This window comes from Cyprinodon tularosa, unplaced genomic scaffold (genome assembly GCF_016077235.1).
Source record: "Cyprinodon tularosa strain WSP-4 unplaced genomic scaffold, ASM1607723v1 ctg226, whole genome shotgun sequence".
NCBI classification, from domain to species: domain Eukaryota; kingdom Metazoa; phylum Chordata; class Actinopteri; order Cyprinodontiformes; family Cyprinodontidae; genus Cyprinodon; species Cyprinodon tularosa.
Genome location: NW_024038844.1, coordinates 340779 through 358189, shown reverse-complemented (window position 1 = coordinate 358189; position 17411 = coordinate 340779). Strand labels below are relative to the sequence as shown.

Here is a 17411-nt window from a genome sequence, read left to right as displayed (position 1 = left end):
CTGTAGGGAGACACTCATGGCAGCGCTCATTGCTGTCCTGAGACAGTAAGAGCAGAACAATTGCTGATATCACCTGGGGTCGCTAAACTTGCAATGGAAACCATCTTTGTATTTTATCTCTGTAATTATCCAGCCTTTAATTACTTATACACCAAAATAAAACATTATTTCCTTTCTCTTAGAAGGCATAGGAAAAGAAAATAGCGTATGAAATTAACCGTCAGACAATGCCTCAAAATGCATTTGACACTGTAGTAGGGCTGGGCGATAATTCAATAACGATATATATCGATCGTTATACGCGTGGGGCAATAGAAAAAAAACACGGTCGATAAAAGTTCGATAAAGAAACGCAGTTTTCCCTCCTTCTCATTGTAGCCTATCATGTAGGTTTATGCTAGTCACTACTTCCTCCCAACCAATCGCAATCGCGGACCCAGGAAAGCCATCATAAAGACCCGCCCTCTCAAAACACAACACAGAGCACATGAAGATGTCGCAGCAAGGAGAGGCGGAGGAAATTGTTCCAAAGAAGGGCTTTTGTAGTTCGCCAGTTTGGCAGTATTTCGGTCATGGCAAGTCGGACAAAAAACAAACCACAGTCATCTGTAAAATGTGTAGGGAGCCAGTGAAAACGAAGTCTGATAACGCAACCAACTTTTTTTTTTTTTTTTATCATCTCAGCCACTCACACCCGCAGGAGTACGAGCTGTGTAGGCCTCGGCGCGGCTCTCCTCCGAGGAATATTCGGGAATTTCGGGGAAATATATATATATATATATATATATATACATACACTATATTGCCAAAAGTATTTGCTCACCTGCCTTGACTCACATATGAGCTTAAGTGACATCCCGTTCCTAATCCATAGGGTTCAATATGACGTCGGTCCACCCTTTGCAGCTAGAACAGCTTCAACTCTTCTGGGAAGGCTGTCCACAAGGTTTAGGAGTGTGTTTATGGGAATTTTTGACCATTCTTCCAGAAGCGCATTTGTGAGGTCGCACACTGATGTTGGACGAGAAGGCCTGGCTCTCAGTCTCCGCTCTAATTCATCCCAAAGGTGTTCTATCGGGTTGAGGTCAGGACTCTGTGCAGGCCAGTCAAGTTCATCCACACCAGACTCTGTCATCCATGTCTTTATGGACCTTGCTTTGTGCACTGGTGCACAGTCATGTTGGAAGAGGAAGGGGCCAGCTCCAAACTGTTCCCACAAAGTTGGGAGCATGGAATTGTCCAAAATGTCTTGGTATGCTGAAGCATTCAGAGTTCCTTTCACTGGAACTAAGGGGCCAAGCCCAGCTCCTGAAAAACAACCCCACACCATAATCCCCCCTCCACCAAACTTTACACTTGGCACAATGCAGTCAGACAAGTACCGTTCTCCTGGCAACCGCCAAACCCAGACCCGTCCATCAGATTGCCAGATGGAGAAGCGCGATTCGTCACTCCAGAGAACGCGTCTCCACTGCTCTAGAGTCCAGTGGCGGCGTGCTTTACACCACCGCATCCGACGCTTTGCATTGCACTTGGTGATGTATGGCTTGGATGCAGCTGCTCGACCATGGAAACCCATTCCATGAAGCTCTCTGCGCACTGTTCTTGAGCTAATCTGAAGGCCACATGAAGTTTCGAGGTCTGTAGTGATTGACTCTGCAGAAAGTTGGCGACCTCTTCGCACTATGCGCGTCAGCATCCGCTGACCCCGCTCCGTCAGTTTACGTGGCCTACCACTTCGTGGCTGAGTTGCTGTCGTTCCCAAACACTTCCATTTTCTTATAATACAGCTGACAGTTGACTGTGGAATATTTAGGAGCGAGGAAATTTCACGACTGGATTTGTTGCACAGGTGGCATCCTATCACAGTTCCACGCTGGAATTCACTGAGCTCCTGAGAGCGACCCATTCTTTCACAAATGTTTGTAAAAACAGTCTGCATGCCTAGGTGCTTGAATTTATACACCTGTGGCCATGGAAGTGATTGGAACACCTGATTCCAATAATTTGGATGGGTGAGCAAATACTTTTGGCAATATAGTGTATATTCAGTTCTGGGCAGTTTCCCACGTAGTTCTAACAATTGAGAGAAAAATGCTGAGGGGCCAGAAACTTCAAAGTAATAACTCAGGTTAAAGCAGGAAACTAAGCTGAACCATAACGAGGTGCCAGCAGCACCTGTAGAAGAATACCACAGGGAAGTTAGTTTCAAGTTGGATATTAACTTCACTGCTGTTAGAAACCCTGGGGGTGAGAAAAAATACCCCATAGAAATGCTAGGCTAAAGGGTGGATTGATTTTTGTTTGGGTTTTTGTTCTTGTTGAGTGGAGTTTACATGGTAGCCTAGTCCAACGATATTTTAATTACCACAAGCTGGTGGTGTACTATTCCCACCCAAATAGGGTATTCTATTTATTTATTTGTTATATTTATTTTGGTCACATTTCTGGTCACTTTAGTTTATTCTTTGTCAGTATTTAAGAACATAACTCATGTCTCTTAAGTTACTTTTCCTTAAAACAATTATGTTATGGTTAAAAAAGTTGGTTAAATAAAGATTTAATTGGAAGTCTGTGTTTGTGTTCATTATTAAAATTAAATCATTTAGCAATATCATTAAAAAGTCCAGGCAGAGCTGCACATAAAATATGGTTTCAAATCTTTTCAATAATTATCGATATCGATCAATATGCATTTTTTTTTATTGATAAGCTTTTTTTCTATATCGTCCAGCCCTACACTGTAGCACTAATCGCCAGATATGGCAGGCTACTACAGAACATCAGCAATGGTCAAATAATTACTGCATGACTGTTTCTGCTTTTATTTAGCTAAATACTATTTCACTACTTGGGGGCAATGAGAAAAAAAATCAAAATTTCCAAGATTGTCAAGCGATTCCTGGATGTCTGAAGAAAGGAATTGCAAGCATTAAAAATACAGCATGTCCTGATGAAGGTAAACAGCGGGAGATTTCAAACGTCTGATCCTGAAACACAAACACCATTCACTACAGGAGTTCTACACGATGCATGAATAGATACAAACACCTGAGATGGAATATTACCTAATTAAACTATATCCAAACAGTATGGGGAAAGTGATACATCTTAAGAATGCATGCATGTGGTAAATATTTAAACTTGGCTCAGGGAAACCCAAGCTGAGATTCATTCCCTGGGCTAGTTTTCATTTTCAGTTTCTCTCTGACTTAACTGCACAATTCACTTTTATCTGTTGCCTTTTCTAGCAGTTACAGGGCTTCTACTTTTTAAAATGTGCGCACATGAATTTAGGATAAATAAGTAAAGAAATAAAAAAGAAAACCCCAGCTATAAAAGTATGCCTATGTCCCCAGCAAGGGAGAGGCGAAGGAAATCAAAACAGAAAAACATTTAGCAATTTGCCCTGGCATGGTGACCTCAGCGAAGTCACTGATCTGATAGCATCTGCAGAACATGTGCATCCACAGATAATGCTCTTACGTAACCTAGATATGTCCATCCACAGAGCACAAACAAGTGTCTTTGAATAAACAGAATGTATGCAATGCATAGCAGAGGCTATCTTCAGGGGACCAAGAAACTCCTCTAAATATAGGCCCCTGCTGAACTAGGCTCCCATCACTCTCCGTCATATAAACACCCACTCAAACATACACTCGTGTGACCTGGAGTCTCTTCTGCTCTACTCCATGCAAATTATCTCTAAATCTTTGCTAGTATATCCACGGCTTCCTAACTGTGGGCTTAAATGGCATTAATAGTATAGTAGGAGGTATTTCAAAGTCCAGACAGCACAACGAGGCATTATAATAAAAGAGCTTCCTGCACTACAGCAAATCCTTGACAAGCCATTTCCTTAGTTTACCATCAGGGGATGGAAGGGCTACATATGTTTGTGCTATGTAAAAATAAAGACATCATCTTTTATCCTGCTGCTCATCGCAAAGGTCGGAGGGTGATTTCCTGACAGGGGACAATAAAGAGCTCAAGAAGAAAACACAAAGTCGAGAGGAAAAGAAACAGACGAGGCGCCTTTACAGTTACACAAATGTTCAGCTGAATCCAATCAGAGCTCTTTGAAATGAATCGGTAGCTTTGTTGCGAGGTTTCCCGGAGCTTTATGACAGAAGGAAAAAATAAGAAAGAGAGAGTGAGAGCATGAACAAAAGCGGGGTCATGACAGTAGCACAGATAAAGCAACAGATGTTGCAGTATGGACATGGGTTCATAGCCCTGCCTGAAGCAAGGGGCTTATGAGAATCCCAGGACCAAAAGGATTTCCTATCTCTATCAGAAATCACTTTCAATTTTTCCTGGATTTAAAGCAGAACATCTCCATATTTGTATCAGAAAAACACAATTTGTTGCAAAATACTGCTGCTCTTCACACACGTGAATATAGTCAAAATAAGTCAAGTTAAAAATCTCCATATAGAAATCTTTTCAAAGGTCTTTCAGCTGATCCAAACCGGGGAAAATAATCAAAATAATCTAGCGTTGTTTTACTTGTAGTAATCCGATAGGAACCGAGAGCAGGAATGCTTATAGAAACCTTTTTAAGGACATTTATGCAGTCTGAAATTATTCTGCTGTATGTTAAAGCAAAGGCTGTTCATAAAAGCAGGAAAGGTGATCTGAAAATATTCTATCAAGAGGAACAGAGGAAAATATATAGGAAAAAAAGTCAGCTAAAAATCATCGCTGCAATATAACAGGTCTGTGTTTTGTTTTCCATTAAAAATAAATGGCAGAGATAGACACTGGCCCCAAAGCGACCCAAACAAGGATTAAGCGGGAGAAAATGGAAGAATGGATTATAAATAAGTTTGCTAATGTGTACATTAAGGGAGTATTTAATGTAGATGGCACAATAAGTCCTTAAAATCTAATGCTGTAGTATTATTTTCTTAACTGAGCATATTGTGAAGGCGTAGCATATTTCAAGATCCTTTTGCTGCTAATCAATCGTAAGTTGATTGATAAGATCCATCAACTTTATATTAATTCATTAACCTGCAGCCGCAGTGACCATTCAGAATGCTATCTTCTTAAAATACCTATAAAAAAAGTAAAATAAAAAAATAAATAACACACATTAAAAACCATTTCAAATGAGTTTCCTTATACGATGTAAGTAAAGGTGTGTCTATATGTGTGTGTACATGCTGCTGTCTGGGAGGGCAGATTTTATCATGGTCAAAGAATGATATACATCGAGACAGCACAACAATAGAAAAGCAGATGTGACATGCTTTCCTTCAGGGGAAAAATCATTTCTAAAGTATGTTTTGACTAGCAGCTCTGCTTCTCCTGCCCATTCTTCACAGAAAGAAACAGAAGTAAAAAAAACATTCAATTATTATATGCTGTGATTGAAAAAGTAACATACGTCTGCTCTTATTTAACAAAATAAAGCAAAGGACTATGACAACTGGGATTTGCTGAGCATATATGGGGATATCAGATCGCCGGGAACAGAGACAGGAAAGTGAATATGCTGGGTTAAAAAAGCAAAACGCATGTGATTTTGTAAAACTATCAAAGCCTGATTCAACCCATCAAACACCTTTGAACATCAAAGGAGCAGAGAAGAAGACTGAACTGATCAAAACGCTACTTGTTATGCAAATATCATTTGCTAGTTTGTTCTCTTTTGGACGGATTAAAATCCTCTGGTTTTATATGCAGCAGTTCTGGAGGAGAAGGTCAAACCCAGAGGAGGCGGGCTTCCTTTAAAACAGGAAAGCTCGTTATCCTTCACTACCATCAGAGAAATCTCAAGTGAGTTTGGTCAAGAAAAATCTGCCAACAAATTACTGAGGAAAACACAAGTCCTATTATGACTGCAACTCCATAAAGGCAATTAACTGTAATAGCAGCATTCTGCTGAGCAGAAAAGGAGGCTTCAGCAAACATTGCATCCCTAGAAGAAATCTATCTCTCAGACCAATCCTCTCTGTGGCCCTCTACTGCTCTCCACCTGTTTGCTGAACAGCTTCTGAAGTGGCATTTTATAAAAAGAGGACAAAAATGATTTTGCATTTACCGTCATTTCAGACTGAGCCCGGCAGGAACAGACTATTCCTGAGAATTAAATGAAGAGACTTCAGAAACAATCGATGCTCCGGCACAGTGTTCTGCAATTGTTTTTTTATTTAAGCTTTAAGTGGCTGAAGTAAACAGGCGTGACATCTCCAAACACACGCACAAATGCAAATTAGACCTTTTATTTTAATGCTCATTCCCAAGAGACTTTATTAAAAGATAAAACAAACAACACTGGATAGAAAACACAATGTGATGTGAAGCCATCTTTAGGATTATGTAAATGATTAAGTCTTATGTAACATTAAATGAAAAAATATAATAAAAAAAGGAAACTGGAAACCGAATATTATAACCTCTGTTTTTTTTTTTTAAGAAAAATCTGGAAAATATTCCCTGCTTTGCATTTGTTTCCTCTCTTTAGTTACAGCTGCCTTTTTTGGGGGTAGATTGCTCCAGCTCAGTGCGATTGGTGGAAAAACATCTAACAACATCTACTATGAAGTATTGCACATATTCTGCTAGGATTCATTCTAACACCGTCTTCCTCTTGTCTGCTGTGGTTTTTAATGCCTTTTTGTGACTCTCAGCAGCAGCTAATTTATTTCCCACTCTTTAACTACTAAAAACTGGCAGGTAAACCCAGTCATGGATCTATGCAGCTCCTCCAGAGTCACCACTCACCTCTTTGCTGTCTGATAGAATTTTTGCAGTATTTACAGTCGTGCCCCACTTTCCTTTTTTTTTTTTTATGATGGCTTTAACAGTACTCCATAAGAGCAGCTATATTTTCAGCAATATTGATTTAATTCAATGAAACTTTTTTACAAAAATCTTTGAAATTCTCTAACTTCAAATAGTAAAGCCAAACATAGGGACTGGATCCACACATCAGCTTGTAGCTAGATGGTCTATAAACAGAAACAGTAACTTTGAAACAATGAGTGTGTGCTTTATCTGAAAAAAACAACTTTTATTAACAAAATACTGAAAGAAATAGACACAGGTGGGCTCCATTCAACCCTAATCAGGTGTCCATGTCCAATCCATATATAATGGGGCTGAACCAAATGCATGCCACACATTTTACTCAAAATCCATTGATACATTAGCTTCTGATTCACATGCATTTTTAACAAAACATCTACTTTAATTTTAACAAAAATTTGTTCTCATGTCTTAAGTAGAGACACATCCAAACCTGGAAAAGCCATTAAAAAAGTGAAAATGTGCCAAACTGAAGAAATGCTACTGTTTTAAGTAAAAAATGTAACATTATCAAATTATGTCTTAAATGGGTTTGCAACTGCAATATAACATCTAGATGCCAAAGAAATCATAAGGTGACAAAACTCAGGAAAATGCATTTTGTAATTTATCCCCTCAGTAAGTAAAGACGCAGACACCCACATGGAGAGCACTTGACCCTGCAAGACTTGGGTTGCCTGAAGCCCAGCTAGAAACAGAAGCTTGCTATGAATACGTTTAAATGACTAAATGAGATTCAGGTCACAGAGCAGGATTAACTCTACGAGATTAAAAGTGATAAAACCAAGTAATAAAAACTATGTTAAATCTCCAGCCTGCCCTAAAACAGCCAAACCTCCAAGCTCTCCACAAACAGTGTGATCTAAACAAGATTTGAATGGTAAATCAGCAAAGTGTGACACGAGGACAAATTACCTGGCTGCTTACATCATCAACTCAATGGTGATTTGAGACACGCTGCTCCAAAAACACAACAGGCCAGGCATTTGAAACTAGACTCCACCGCTAAAGTTATGGCAGACGTTCAGTGAGCAGATACGATCTGAAGGGTCTGCTGTTTGTCTGTTTACACAACAATAACCTCAGAGGGAGGATTTACTCCAAGTGTCATGTTAAATGTACTAACAATGTCTTAAATAATAACACTTTCTGCATAATATATGGGTGTGTAATGAGCAAATCGGGACTTTCTATTTCTCCTGGATCCAAAGGTCTGTTTCTTTTAACCACCAAGACAAGAGAAAATGTCTTACAAATAAGAGATATTTGCTAAGCCTTATGATTCAGGAAGTTGCTACAGGAAAATAGCTGCTGTGCTGGGCTAACAGTGTCCGTCCCAGTGTTCACGGGGATGGACGTCTGTGTCATCGGCAGGCGTAGAGCTAACAGGACTGGCAGCGTTGCGAGGCAAGGGCTCAAACATGTACGGCTGTAAGCCTTCTACACCAGACCAAGCTTCTGCTGCCCTGGCGTCCTCTTCCACAACGTCTTCGTCCCCGCTTTCCTCCTCTATATAAAAAAATGTATGACAGAGACTCATCCACGACCTCTGACACTAAACTCCTCCTCTTGCATGTTTCTGCTGTCCATAGCGTTCCTTGACAGTGTCGTTTCTAAGTCACCAATTTAGTGCTACTTGGTCCCAATGGAATTTCCCATTGGGAACCTACTAGCACTAAGTTGCTAACTGGTTAGCAAGATGCCTCAGAGACACCAGCCACAACCAAACCTTCCGCCACAACAATCCTGCCCCCTTGATAAACGACCAATCACATTCACTTTATTCACTTGTTTAAAGTCGGGCACCACTCCGGAGAATTTATAAATATCATGGTTGGAACAGCCTCTTCCCTACGACTTTAACGAGAAAATAGTGCTATGGAGAAGCACTACTACTGGTAGGTATGGTGCAGGATCTGTGGTGATCTGGGCTTGTTTATCTCCTAGAGGCTTTGGGAACGTTGATAAATTGCAAAACTATGGACTTCTTAAAAAAAGCCAGACATTCTGAAAAAAATCTGGCCACTTCTAACAAATGGGTAGTGACTGGCACCCGGAACATACAGCAAAACCAGGAAATAAGTATAGACAGACACAAAATCAATTTTGGTTATGAATTTTTCAGGCTCTAACCCTGTAGGCTGAGCTAAACAGAAAAGAGTGATCAGGACAGCTTGTGCGGTGAGGGAGTGTCTACAATCTCTTTCTGTCTGTATGCCCAACTCTGGTGGACATGTAGCTGGAGCAAAGTTCCTTTTTATTTGGCCGTATCATGTCCACCACCAGCAGCTTAATCCATAACCACATTACTAATGCCTCATTAAGGTTATTTACTTCCGCATTCAGTTTTTCCTACCTTCCTTTTAGGATCAATTCATTTACTGCCTGTATGAAATTTTACAGGCAGAAAAGCAAAAACAAAAAAAATATTTTAAATCATACTGGAATTGATCCATCTAGATATATGGAAAGAATTTAAGCTATTTATATATCGAGAGAATAAAACTCCAAATCAATGAGTAGCATTCTATCAGTGGCACGATTTTCCTTTAATTTCACTATAAAATCCTGTTGGATTGAGCATTACTGCACTCCTCAGCCTATTCTTAGAAAAGGGACATTTTCAGGCTGAAAATTAAATGTCAGTCTAGTTATAGAAATGCCACTCTCCAGTTTATCACTTTGTCATTCAAACAGTGACTAAGAGGGTGACTCTGCTGAGATCCTGACCCTTTTTTTTATGGGATCATAAGTTTAATATTTGATGGCCGAGCAAATGTTATAAAACAGGGACCTTTCTTTCTTCGAATAGCTTCAGTGTAAGTAATCACCTTCATCTCGATGAGGCAGGATCATTATTTATGCAACAGGTCAGGGCATTGATTTATGATACGTGGGGAAGGAGGAAAAAAAGATTGCAGAGCCGTTAAAGGTAAAGGAAAGAGCAGCTTTTGTGTCCGTTTCTTTTAACAGCGTCCTTCCAGGAGCTCAGTTTATTGTCTGCTTCAGAGAACGCCGAGGCGATGAGAAAGCTCAGTTGTCGTCTCAGGGACATGCTGACTGTAATGCCAGGTTATGGAAAATATTTGAGAAAGCATGCTGGTTTATCAACACTCTAAACACCTTAGACTGATTCATTACTGAGCCTGGTTTCTGTGAGAGTGGATCACACGAAGGCGTGGGCGTCAGGTCGTTAGCAGTCAAGCCTCAGGCGAAAAGTCTCATTTAAATGTTCACATGGGCTAATATGGATGAATTTAATTTCCTTAAAACATGCCTCTAAGGGCACATACGCCACCATGAACCCTCTACATTAACTGTATGGTGAGTAATGATTTTGCTCCGGCATCTGTATGTCTCACTCTTTTTTTGCTCTAAAAGTGGTGATGGGCCTGCTGAAGGTAACAGAACGGCTTGAATCAATCACCATCTATCAAAACATTAAACTTTGACTTATTTTTCATAAAAGTTATTATGTTTTCTCATGCTAAATGGAGAATAAAGTAATGAAGCCCTGCCCCTCCCCGACCTGTTGCATCCTTTTATCAGCCTTCAGTCAGAGGCTTCTCTAGATCTGATGTAAGACAGACAGACACTACAGGAGATCCTGCTTGCCTACAACCATCAGCATCTACGAAAACTCATTGAAGAAACCGTTATATGCATTAAAATAACATTTAATATCCCTTTGGAAAATAAAGCACTATTAAACTGAATCAAACTGAATTAAATTGAAGGATGATGGGATAAAGAATGCTACACTTTTCCCTCAGTGACAAGAAAAGGAAAACTTCTCCTTTTTGGAATTATTTCAGATTGTTACGGCCAGGGAGAGGAGGCTTTAGGAAAGCCATTGTTGACTCTTATTTTAAAATGAATCTTTAAAAAAGCTCAGAAGATATGGCTTTATTGTCTTTGATTTAAAAGGTTTTACAGCCAACCTCAGAAATTAGCTGCCGACTCCTATGTAGCTGATCACACAGCCTAAATAAATCAGACAAATTTAAAAGCTAAACTGCAAAAAAGGCCAATTTTTTCATAAATACACCCTATTGTGGATGTTTATGCTATTCTATCCATAAGTCGATATTTGCATTCTAACTTAAGCATATCAGAATGAAAATACAAAAAGTTTGTTAGCCTAATATTATTATTCATCCCTTTTCCGTCACGCTTATTATGAGGGTTACGAGGGGTGCTGGTGCCTATCGCCAGTGGTCTAAAGGCAAGAGGCGGGGTACACCCTGGACAGGTCCCCAGTCCATCACAGGGCAACACAGAGACACACAACCATTCACGCACACACCTAAGGAGAATTTAGAGAAGCCAATTAACCTAACAGTCATTTTGGACTGTGGGAGGAAGCCGGGGTACCCGGAGAGTACACATGCATGCTCAGGGAGAACATGCAAACTCCATGCAGAAAGACTCCGGGCCGGGAATCGAACCCAGAACCTTCTTGCTCCATTTTATCTTAATAAATTCACTCCAACTGACATCATAATGAAAATCTGTATGTTGAATCCAAAAAGAAAGAAAAAGGAATTGTAACGTGTTGAACTTGTCTCCATTAAAAATCAAAACAATAAAAACAAGGTTGAGATTCTTTAGGTAAATAAATGTCTGTAGCAAGTGCAATCTACTCTCAAACTAATTCAAACTGTCACTGACTCTTTTAGAGACACTGATCAACATCCTATCAACATCAAAACTTGGATATTATATAAAAGATGAAACCACAAAGTAAGCACAAGTCCTGTTCAGGTTTTGCAAAGGATACCCATTAGCAACATTATTTTATGCAGCAATATGCTTATTCAGTGTCTGCATCAATGAAGATTATCTCACCTCAGTATGCTGGATGCTTAAAGCAAGTCCAACTGACACTCGTCTTACGTTCTTTCTAAATAAACAGTCCTTTGACTGATTATTTGACCAGTGTGTGTGTATAGCAACAGGCCTATTATCCCTAGACATACAGTATGGGCAATCATTAGTATGAAAAATTATACACTATCTCAGGGATGCCAAAGTTAAAAGAAAAGTACTGTGTTTTGATACAGAAGCACAGACACAAAATCACACCTTTCATCCCAATAAACAAAAACTACATACATTGGGATTACATCATAGGACAGCCTGCAGCATATATGGGGAAAAAATGAATGTATGGGAGAAAGAAAAACAGTGAGGGAGCCACTTAAAGTATATTAACAAAGCAATACGAATAAAAGCATGCATTTCAGCAACCATGACTCTCAACATAGATTAAGAGCGCTTTTATGTACAGTTTTAGAATAAAAAAAAAACTGAAAATATGTATTAATGCAACCAGCATTGGTATTTAAGGATTAAATATTTAATAACTTCTATTCAATAAAAATAAAGGCTTTTTTCTCACACATTACTAATTAAATATTCAATGTTCATTCTTCTCCAATAAAATTATTTATAACTACAGTAAGTGATTCGTCTGGAGGCACTTCCAGGCAGATGCTGATTTTGGCAGGCTTAAAGTTTTCCATATTAGATGAATACTTCTGAGGTTTTGCAAACGAAGGTTCATTTAAAATCCATCTTTAAGGATTTAAGTGATGGTGAAGGGTCCTCGAGGTGAGGAAACTTTCCTTCCTTCCTGTAATACTTCCTTCCATTTCACTTTTTTACTCCACAGCTTTTGTGAAACTGACTCGTCCCTCCATTTTTGGATTCTGCCAAACTCAGTAAATGCACAAGTGCATCCATTCTTCAGACAGAAAAAACATAATGTCTACTATACCAAACAAAAAACTCCTTCCATATGAGTCCCTCAGAGATTTAAAAATATATTATATTTCAATTATTCCTCGGATTGTCTGCAATGCAAACTTAATTAGACACAATTTCACAAAACACAAGAAACTGCCTGAATCTTCAAAACTCTCATTAATAATCTCTGAATGAAAACAAGCAGTCATGGTCTGAGAGAAACATTTAAAAATATGAAGAAAACCGAAAACATTTAGCAATAACCTATTATACTTTTTTATGCAACAATAAAGAAAATAAAAACACAACATTCAAGTTACCATCAGATATTCTCACTTCTTTTTTTTTTAAATGCTTCAATAAATTGAACCAAAATCATCACAAACAACAAGGCCAGACGTATGAATTCTAGTTATTCTGCCTGTTGAGCCATCAAAAGAAAAAAGCAGCTACATTTTCAAGACGTGACCTTATTTCAGTTTAAATATCACACACCCAGACACAAACATATCTGTATCTGTCAGCTGGTCTTTACCTTGGCACTGGAATCCTTGCTTTCCAAACCCCCTGTGAAAAGAGAGGAGATTGAATTGAATGACTTTTACTGTTTAAACATCCTGAATAACAGATTATTTCACACCAGCTTTGATTCACATTAAATTCATCTCAAGGAAACGGCTGTTCAAAGAAGGACGTAACTGTTATATTAGAGTTTTTCAATAGATTAGAAATATTAAAGTTACATCTAAAAATATATATTATTAAAAGCAGGTTTAAGTAATTCAGTTGAAACAGAGAAATGCATAATAACAAATATGGGGAATTTTTCCACTTAAGCGTCACTGATGTTATTACCATGTTAAGTAAACTATAAGGAGAAAAGGTTGTTGCTAAATAAAAAAAAATAATTTCTTGTAGATATTTATACAAGCATATCAATGGAAAATTAGGTGGAAGAAAAAAGTATAGTAAAAAATAACCTTAAGGATTGGACAAGAGACAAGGTCAGTGCTTTGAGAGTCACCAAACACAGACCCATCTAGAACATTGGCAACAGCAGCCACACTCCTGATGTTTGATTAAGTCTTGGCAGAGAGAAAACTTCTTTTAAGGATTTTTTTAAAAACCTTTGACAGTAGTATGAAGTCATCTTAATGTTTTATGGTTTATGATGATTAGTCTTTCATTTTTTTTAAGAATTAGATGCCTCCCAATGCTGAGAGCTCTTATTATATCTGGTCTAATTACTATAGAATGAGCATTTTTGACAGAATAGCAAACTAACCTGACCTTAAATGTTGAATAATTTGGTTAAAGGAATAGTACACCCAAAACATGATTAGCCTTCATTTTCTACTCACCCCCATGCTGAACAACACTCTGGGGTACTTTTTTGATATCTCAAATGCATCTGGAGATCTGGGAGGCTTCTTGCTGTCTGCTGACATTCAAACAATGGAGGTCTATGGTGCCCGGGGCAGAAAGGTCCATAAAAGTCCACAAAAAACGTGTCAATATTCCTCCATACTGCTCGTCCAATGTATTCCAAGTGTCCTGAGTGGGTAGCATCCAGAATTTACTCAAAACGAAGTCATTTAGAATGTTTTTAGAGCATAAACAGTAGTGTATAGGATTTCCTGAAAGCGCGCACATGCGCGCTCACGACGCTACGGAAGCCGGCAGACCAAACCAGATGAAAGTGCGCATTCAGCGTCTGCTCTGCCAATAATGCAAGCGTAGAAGAAGAAATGTGCTGTTTACCTGTGCAAAGAAAGAAACAACGAAAGAAAAATGTCTGAGGACTTCAGTGTTGAGGAAGAGCATGAGTTCTTTACCGAGCTGAATGCGCTGGTTTGGTCTGCCGGCTTCCGTAGCGTCGTGAGCGCGCATGTGCGCGCTTTCAGGAAATCTTATACACTACTGTTTATGCTCTAAAAACATTCTAAATGACTTTGTTTCGAGTAAATTCTGGATGCTACCCACTCAGGACACTTGGAATACATTGGACGAGCAGTATGGAGGAATATTGACACGTTTTTTGTGGACTTTTATGGACCTTTCTGTCTCGGTCACCATAGACCTCCATTATTTGAATGTCAGCAGACAGCAAGAAGCCTCCCAGATCTCCAGATGCATTTGAGATATCAAAAAAGTACTCCAGAGTGTTGTTCAGCATGGGGGTGAGTAGAAAATGAAGGCTAATCATGTTTTGGGTGTACTATTCCTTTAAGTCATGATCAGACACAAGATCTGACAATAAAAGCAAGCAGAAGGTGCCTACAAAAGCAACCTGGGCTTTTCTAATACCTCAGTATTCACATAGGCTCACTTTTTTACTCTACTTTTTCCTTCCACTCAACTTTCCATAGTTATGAATGTGGAACGATCTGTTGGTCATCGCCCCCTTTGGAGGAAATTAGTGACTGTATCCTGGAGGAATGTGACAGAAGCAGTCTTCCCTATGACTCTGTTGGTGATGGCTTTTTTCCACCCTCCCTTTTCAAAATTGAAATTTCTTTAAAAGTTGAATTTGGTTGTTTTATCATCTAGGAGTCATAAATCATCAACATTAAGAGAATTTAACTAGATAAAAATCAACGTGTCTACAGTATGAATTAAACAGAAACACATTAACTTTTGAAAGTATAAATGTCTCTAATTTACTTTGATGTATGTACATGGATTTAGTATTAAAACATAAACTGTCATCCTACACAAACTGATGTTAAAATCAGATATATATATATAACATATTATATGTTATGATACAAATCAAAACCATTCTTGGATTATTTTGGTAAGATAATAGTTAATGTTACAAAGTTAAAACCTCAATTATATAAATATGGTATGTAGTTAGCTGTTCCACAGCCACATGAGGGCTGCAGGTACGTGTCACCACAGGTTTTTCTGGGCTGTTTTACTTTCATTTGTGTGTTCCACCACAGTGTGATTATGGGAACCTGAGGCTCAAAGACAAGCAACAAGTCTTCTGACTTCATGTTTAAGCAGAATGCTGATATGTTTAACTGTGAAGGAGTGGCACATGTCAGCCTGCCAACAGCATGCCATAAAGGGCCTGAGATCCCCACGCAAACACACACACACACACACACACACACACACACACACACACACACCTTAAAGAACAGAGGACTTTAAACGTGGGCGTGCCTACAGAAAAGGACTTCAATGGGAAGCCAAAGTGATCTGTCTAGTTCAAGTGCTCCACAAAAGGCAGGAATTAGCTCCTTTTTAACTTCCAAACAATGTCCAGAGTATGTAAACTTGAAACATGAGCACACGTTTAGCAAGAAAATTCATTTTTCCGTATGAGCAACTTTCAGAATTTCCATTGAGAACCAGCCGCCTTAGTGGTTTCACTATGTGGGCGGAATGGCAGCACATTAGTCCTTAAAATATTTGATCAGACAAAAATCACAGCCGTTGCTTTGCAGTTATTTGCTGAAGAATGCAGATAAGAAGAGAAGAGGTGTGACTCCTGCAGATTTCTTTGTTTTTCCTCTCAGTTACACAGCTTATAGTCTTCCAGTCAGAGTGTGCATGTTCTCCCAGTGCATACTGGCATGGGCGATTCTAGACAGGGGCCACGGGCCGTGCAACTGGGAAATTGGCCCCTGTTTTGGCCAATGCACTGAAACAGTAATACTAAAAAAAATAATTTGAAACTGACTGTTGTGGTTTACTTTAGCAATTGTTTAGAAAATTAAAGTGTGTAACTTTGAGCTTCAGATATATTAAGATAGGATCACAGTTTTTACCTGTAAGACTTTGTGGCTCATTTAAAAGCCTATTCTAAAGGATGCACTCTTCCCGTGTTTGATGCATATACTATATATACATATGTATTTTTTTTATTCCTTTTTTTGTAATATGTCCCTATAAAAATAAAACTGGTAGATTTAGTGTGCAGCCACCACTGCATACTGGGGCTCTCTCCTAAATTGTCACTTAATAAGGTGAGCATGGTTATGTTGCCCTATGATGGCAGCCTATGAGTGGATAATCTCACACAGCACCTAATCCACCAGAATTTAATCTAACTGCTTTAAAATCACTGTTTTCCCCCAGTCTCCTGTGATGAATCCCTTCCAATGGGCCTACAACAGTAACAACTCCTCCCATTCATCAGGACAGAAATTGCAAAGTCTCCTACAGGAATCCCAGCAGTTTGATCCCTCAGAGATCTAAAGGGGTGCAGGTTTGGGAAGGTGGTGCCAACCCCTGAAGTTACGCGATGGAGTCGAGCGAAGTTATCCGATCTGCAACAGGCGGGTGGAGGTGGGAAAAGGAGTAAGGCTTACCAGATGAAGTCGGTGCAGTGGCTGCAGAAAGTCGGCTGCTTGAAGAACCTGGCTATGAATTTATGATCCTTCACTTCGTGGACGTTTTTTTGCCTCAGCGCGCCTTTACGCGCAAACCTGTTGGCTACGTCCGCGTTGGACGATTCGTTGAAACTTACATCTGCCATCGCGTCCCCTTAAATATCTATAAAGAAAATCCAGCGATCAATGCGAAAGCTTAGCTCCTTCCTGGGTTTGGGTGTTCCTCAGTCCGAGCAGACTAGCAGGCTTCAGCCAGAGAGCGAAGCGGCTGTCCAGACTGGAGACACTGGAGTTACTGGGTCTGAGGGATGTCCCTGCTTGCCTGCCTGACACTGACAGCTCTGATCTGTCAAGCTGGCGTGGCTGACACTTTCTGCTTCCTCTAAATGCCTCCAAATCAAAAGTAGGATACTGTAAAGTCGAGGGGAAAGTACTGTTGAAGCAGTTAAAACCGTTGGTTGTTTATTTTAACGTTTACAGTTAAGCAAACCCAACAGT

At 39.3% G+C, this 17411-nt stretch overlaps 1 protein-coding gene across 1 annotated transcript in view; it reads right to left on the bottom strand.

Moving 5' to 3' along the window:
• The window catches only part of prkcaa (protein kinase C, alpha, a), a 189167-nt gene extending 171911 nt beyond the window's left edge, over window positions 1–17256 (bottom strand). Inside the window, exons 1-2 of the mRNA XM_038286484.1 lie at window positions 16893–17256; window positions 13103–13134 (exon numbers count right to left, since the gene is read on the bottom strand). Of these exons, the coding sequence (XP_038142412.1) occupies window positions 13103–13134; window positions 16893–17059 (199 nt within the window). The 5' untranslated portion in view covers window positions 17060–17256. The remainder of the gene's footprint in view (window positions 1–13102; window positions 13135–16892) is intronic.
• Between the last annotated feature and the right edge of the window lie 155 nt (window positions 17257–17411).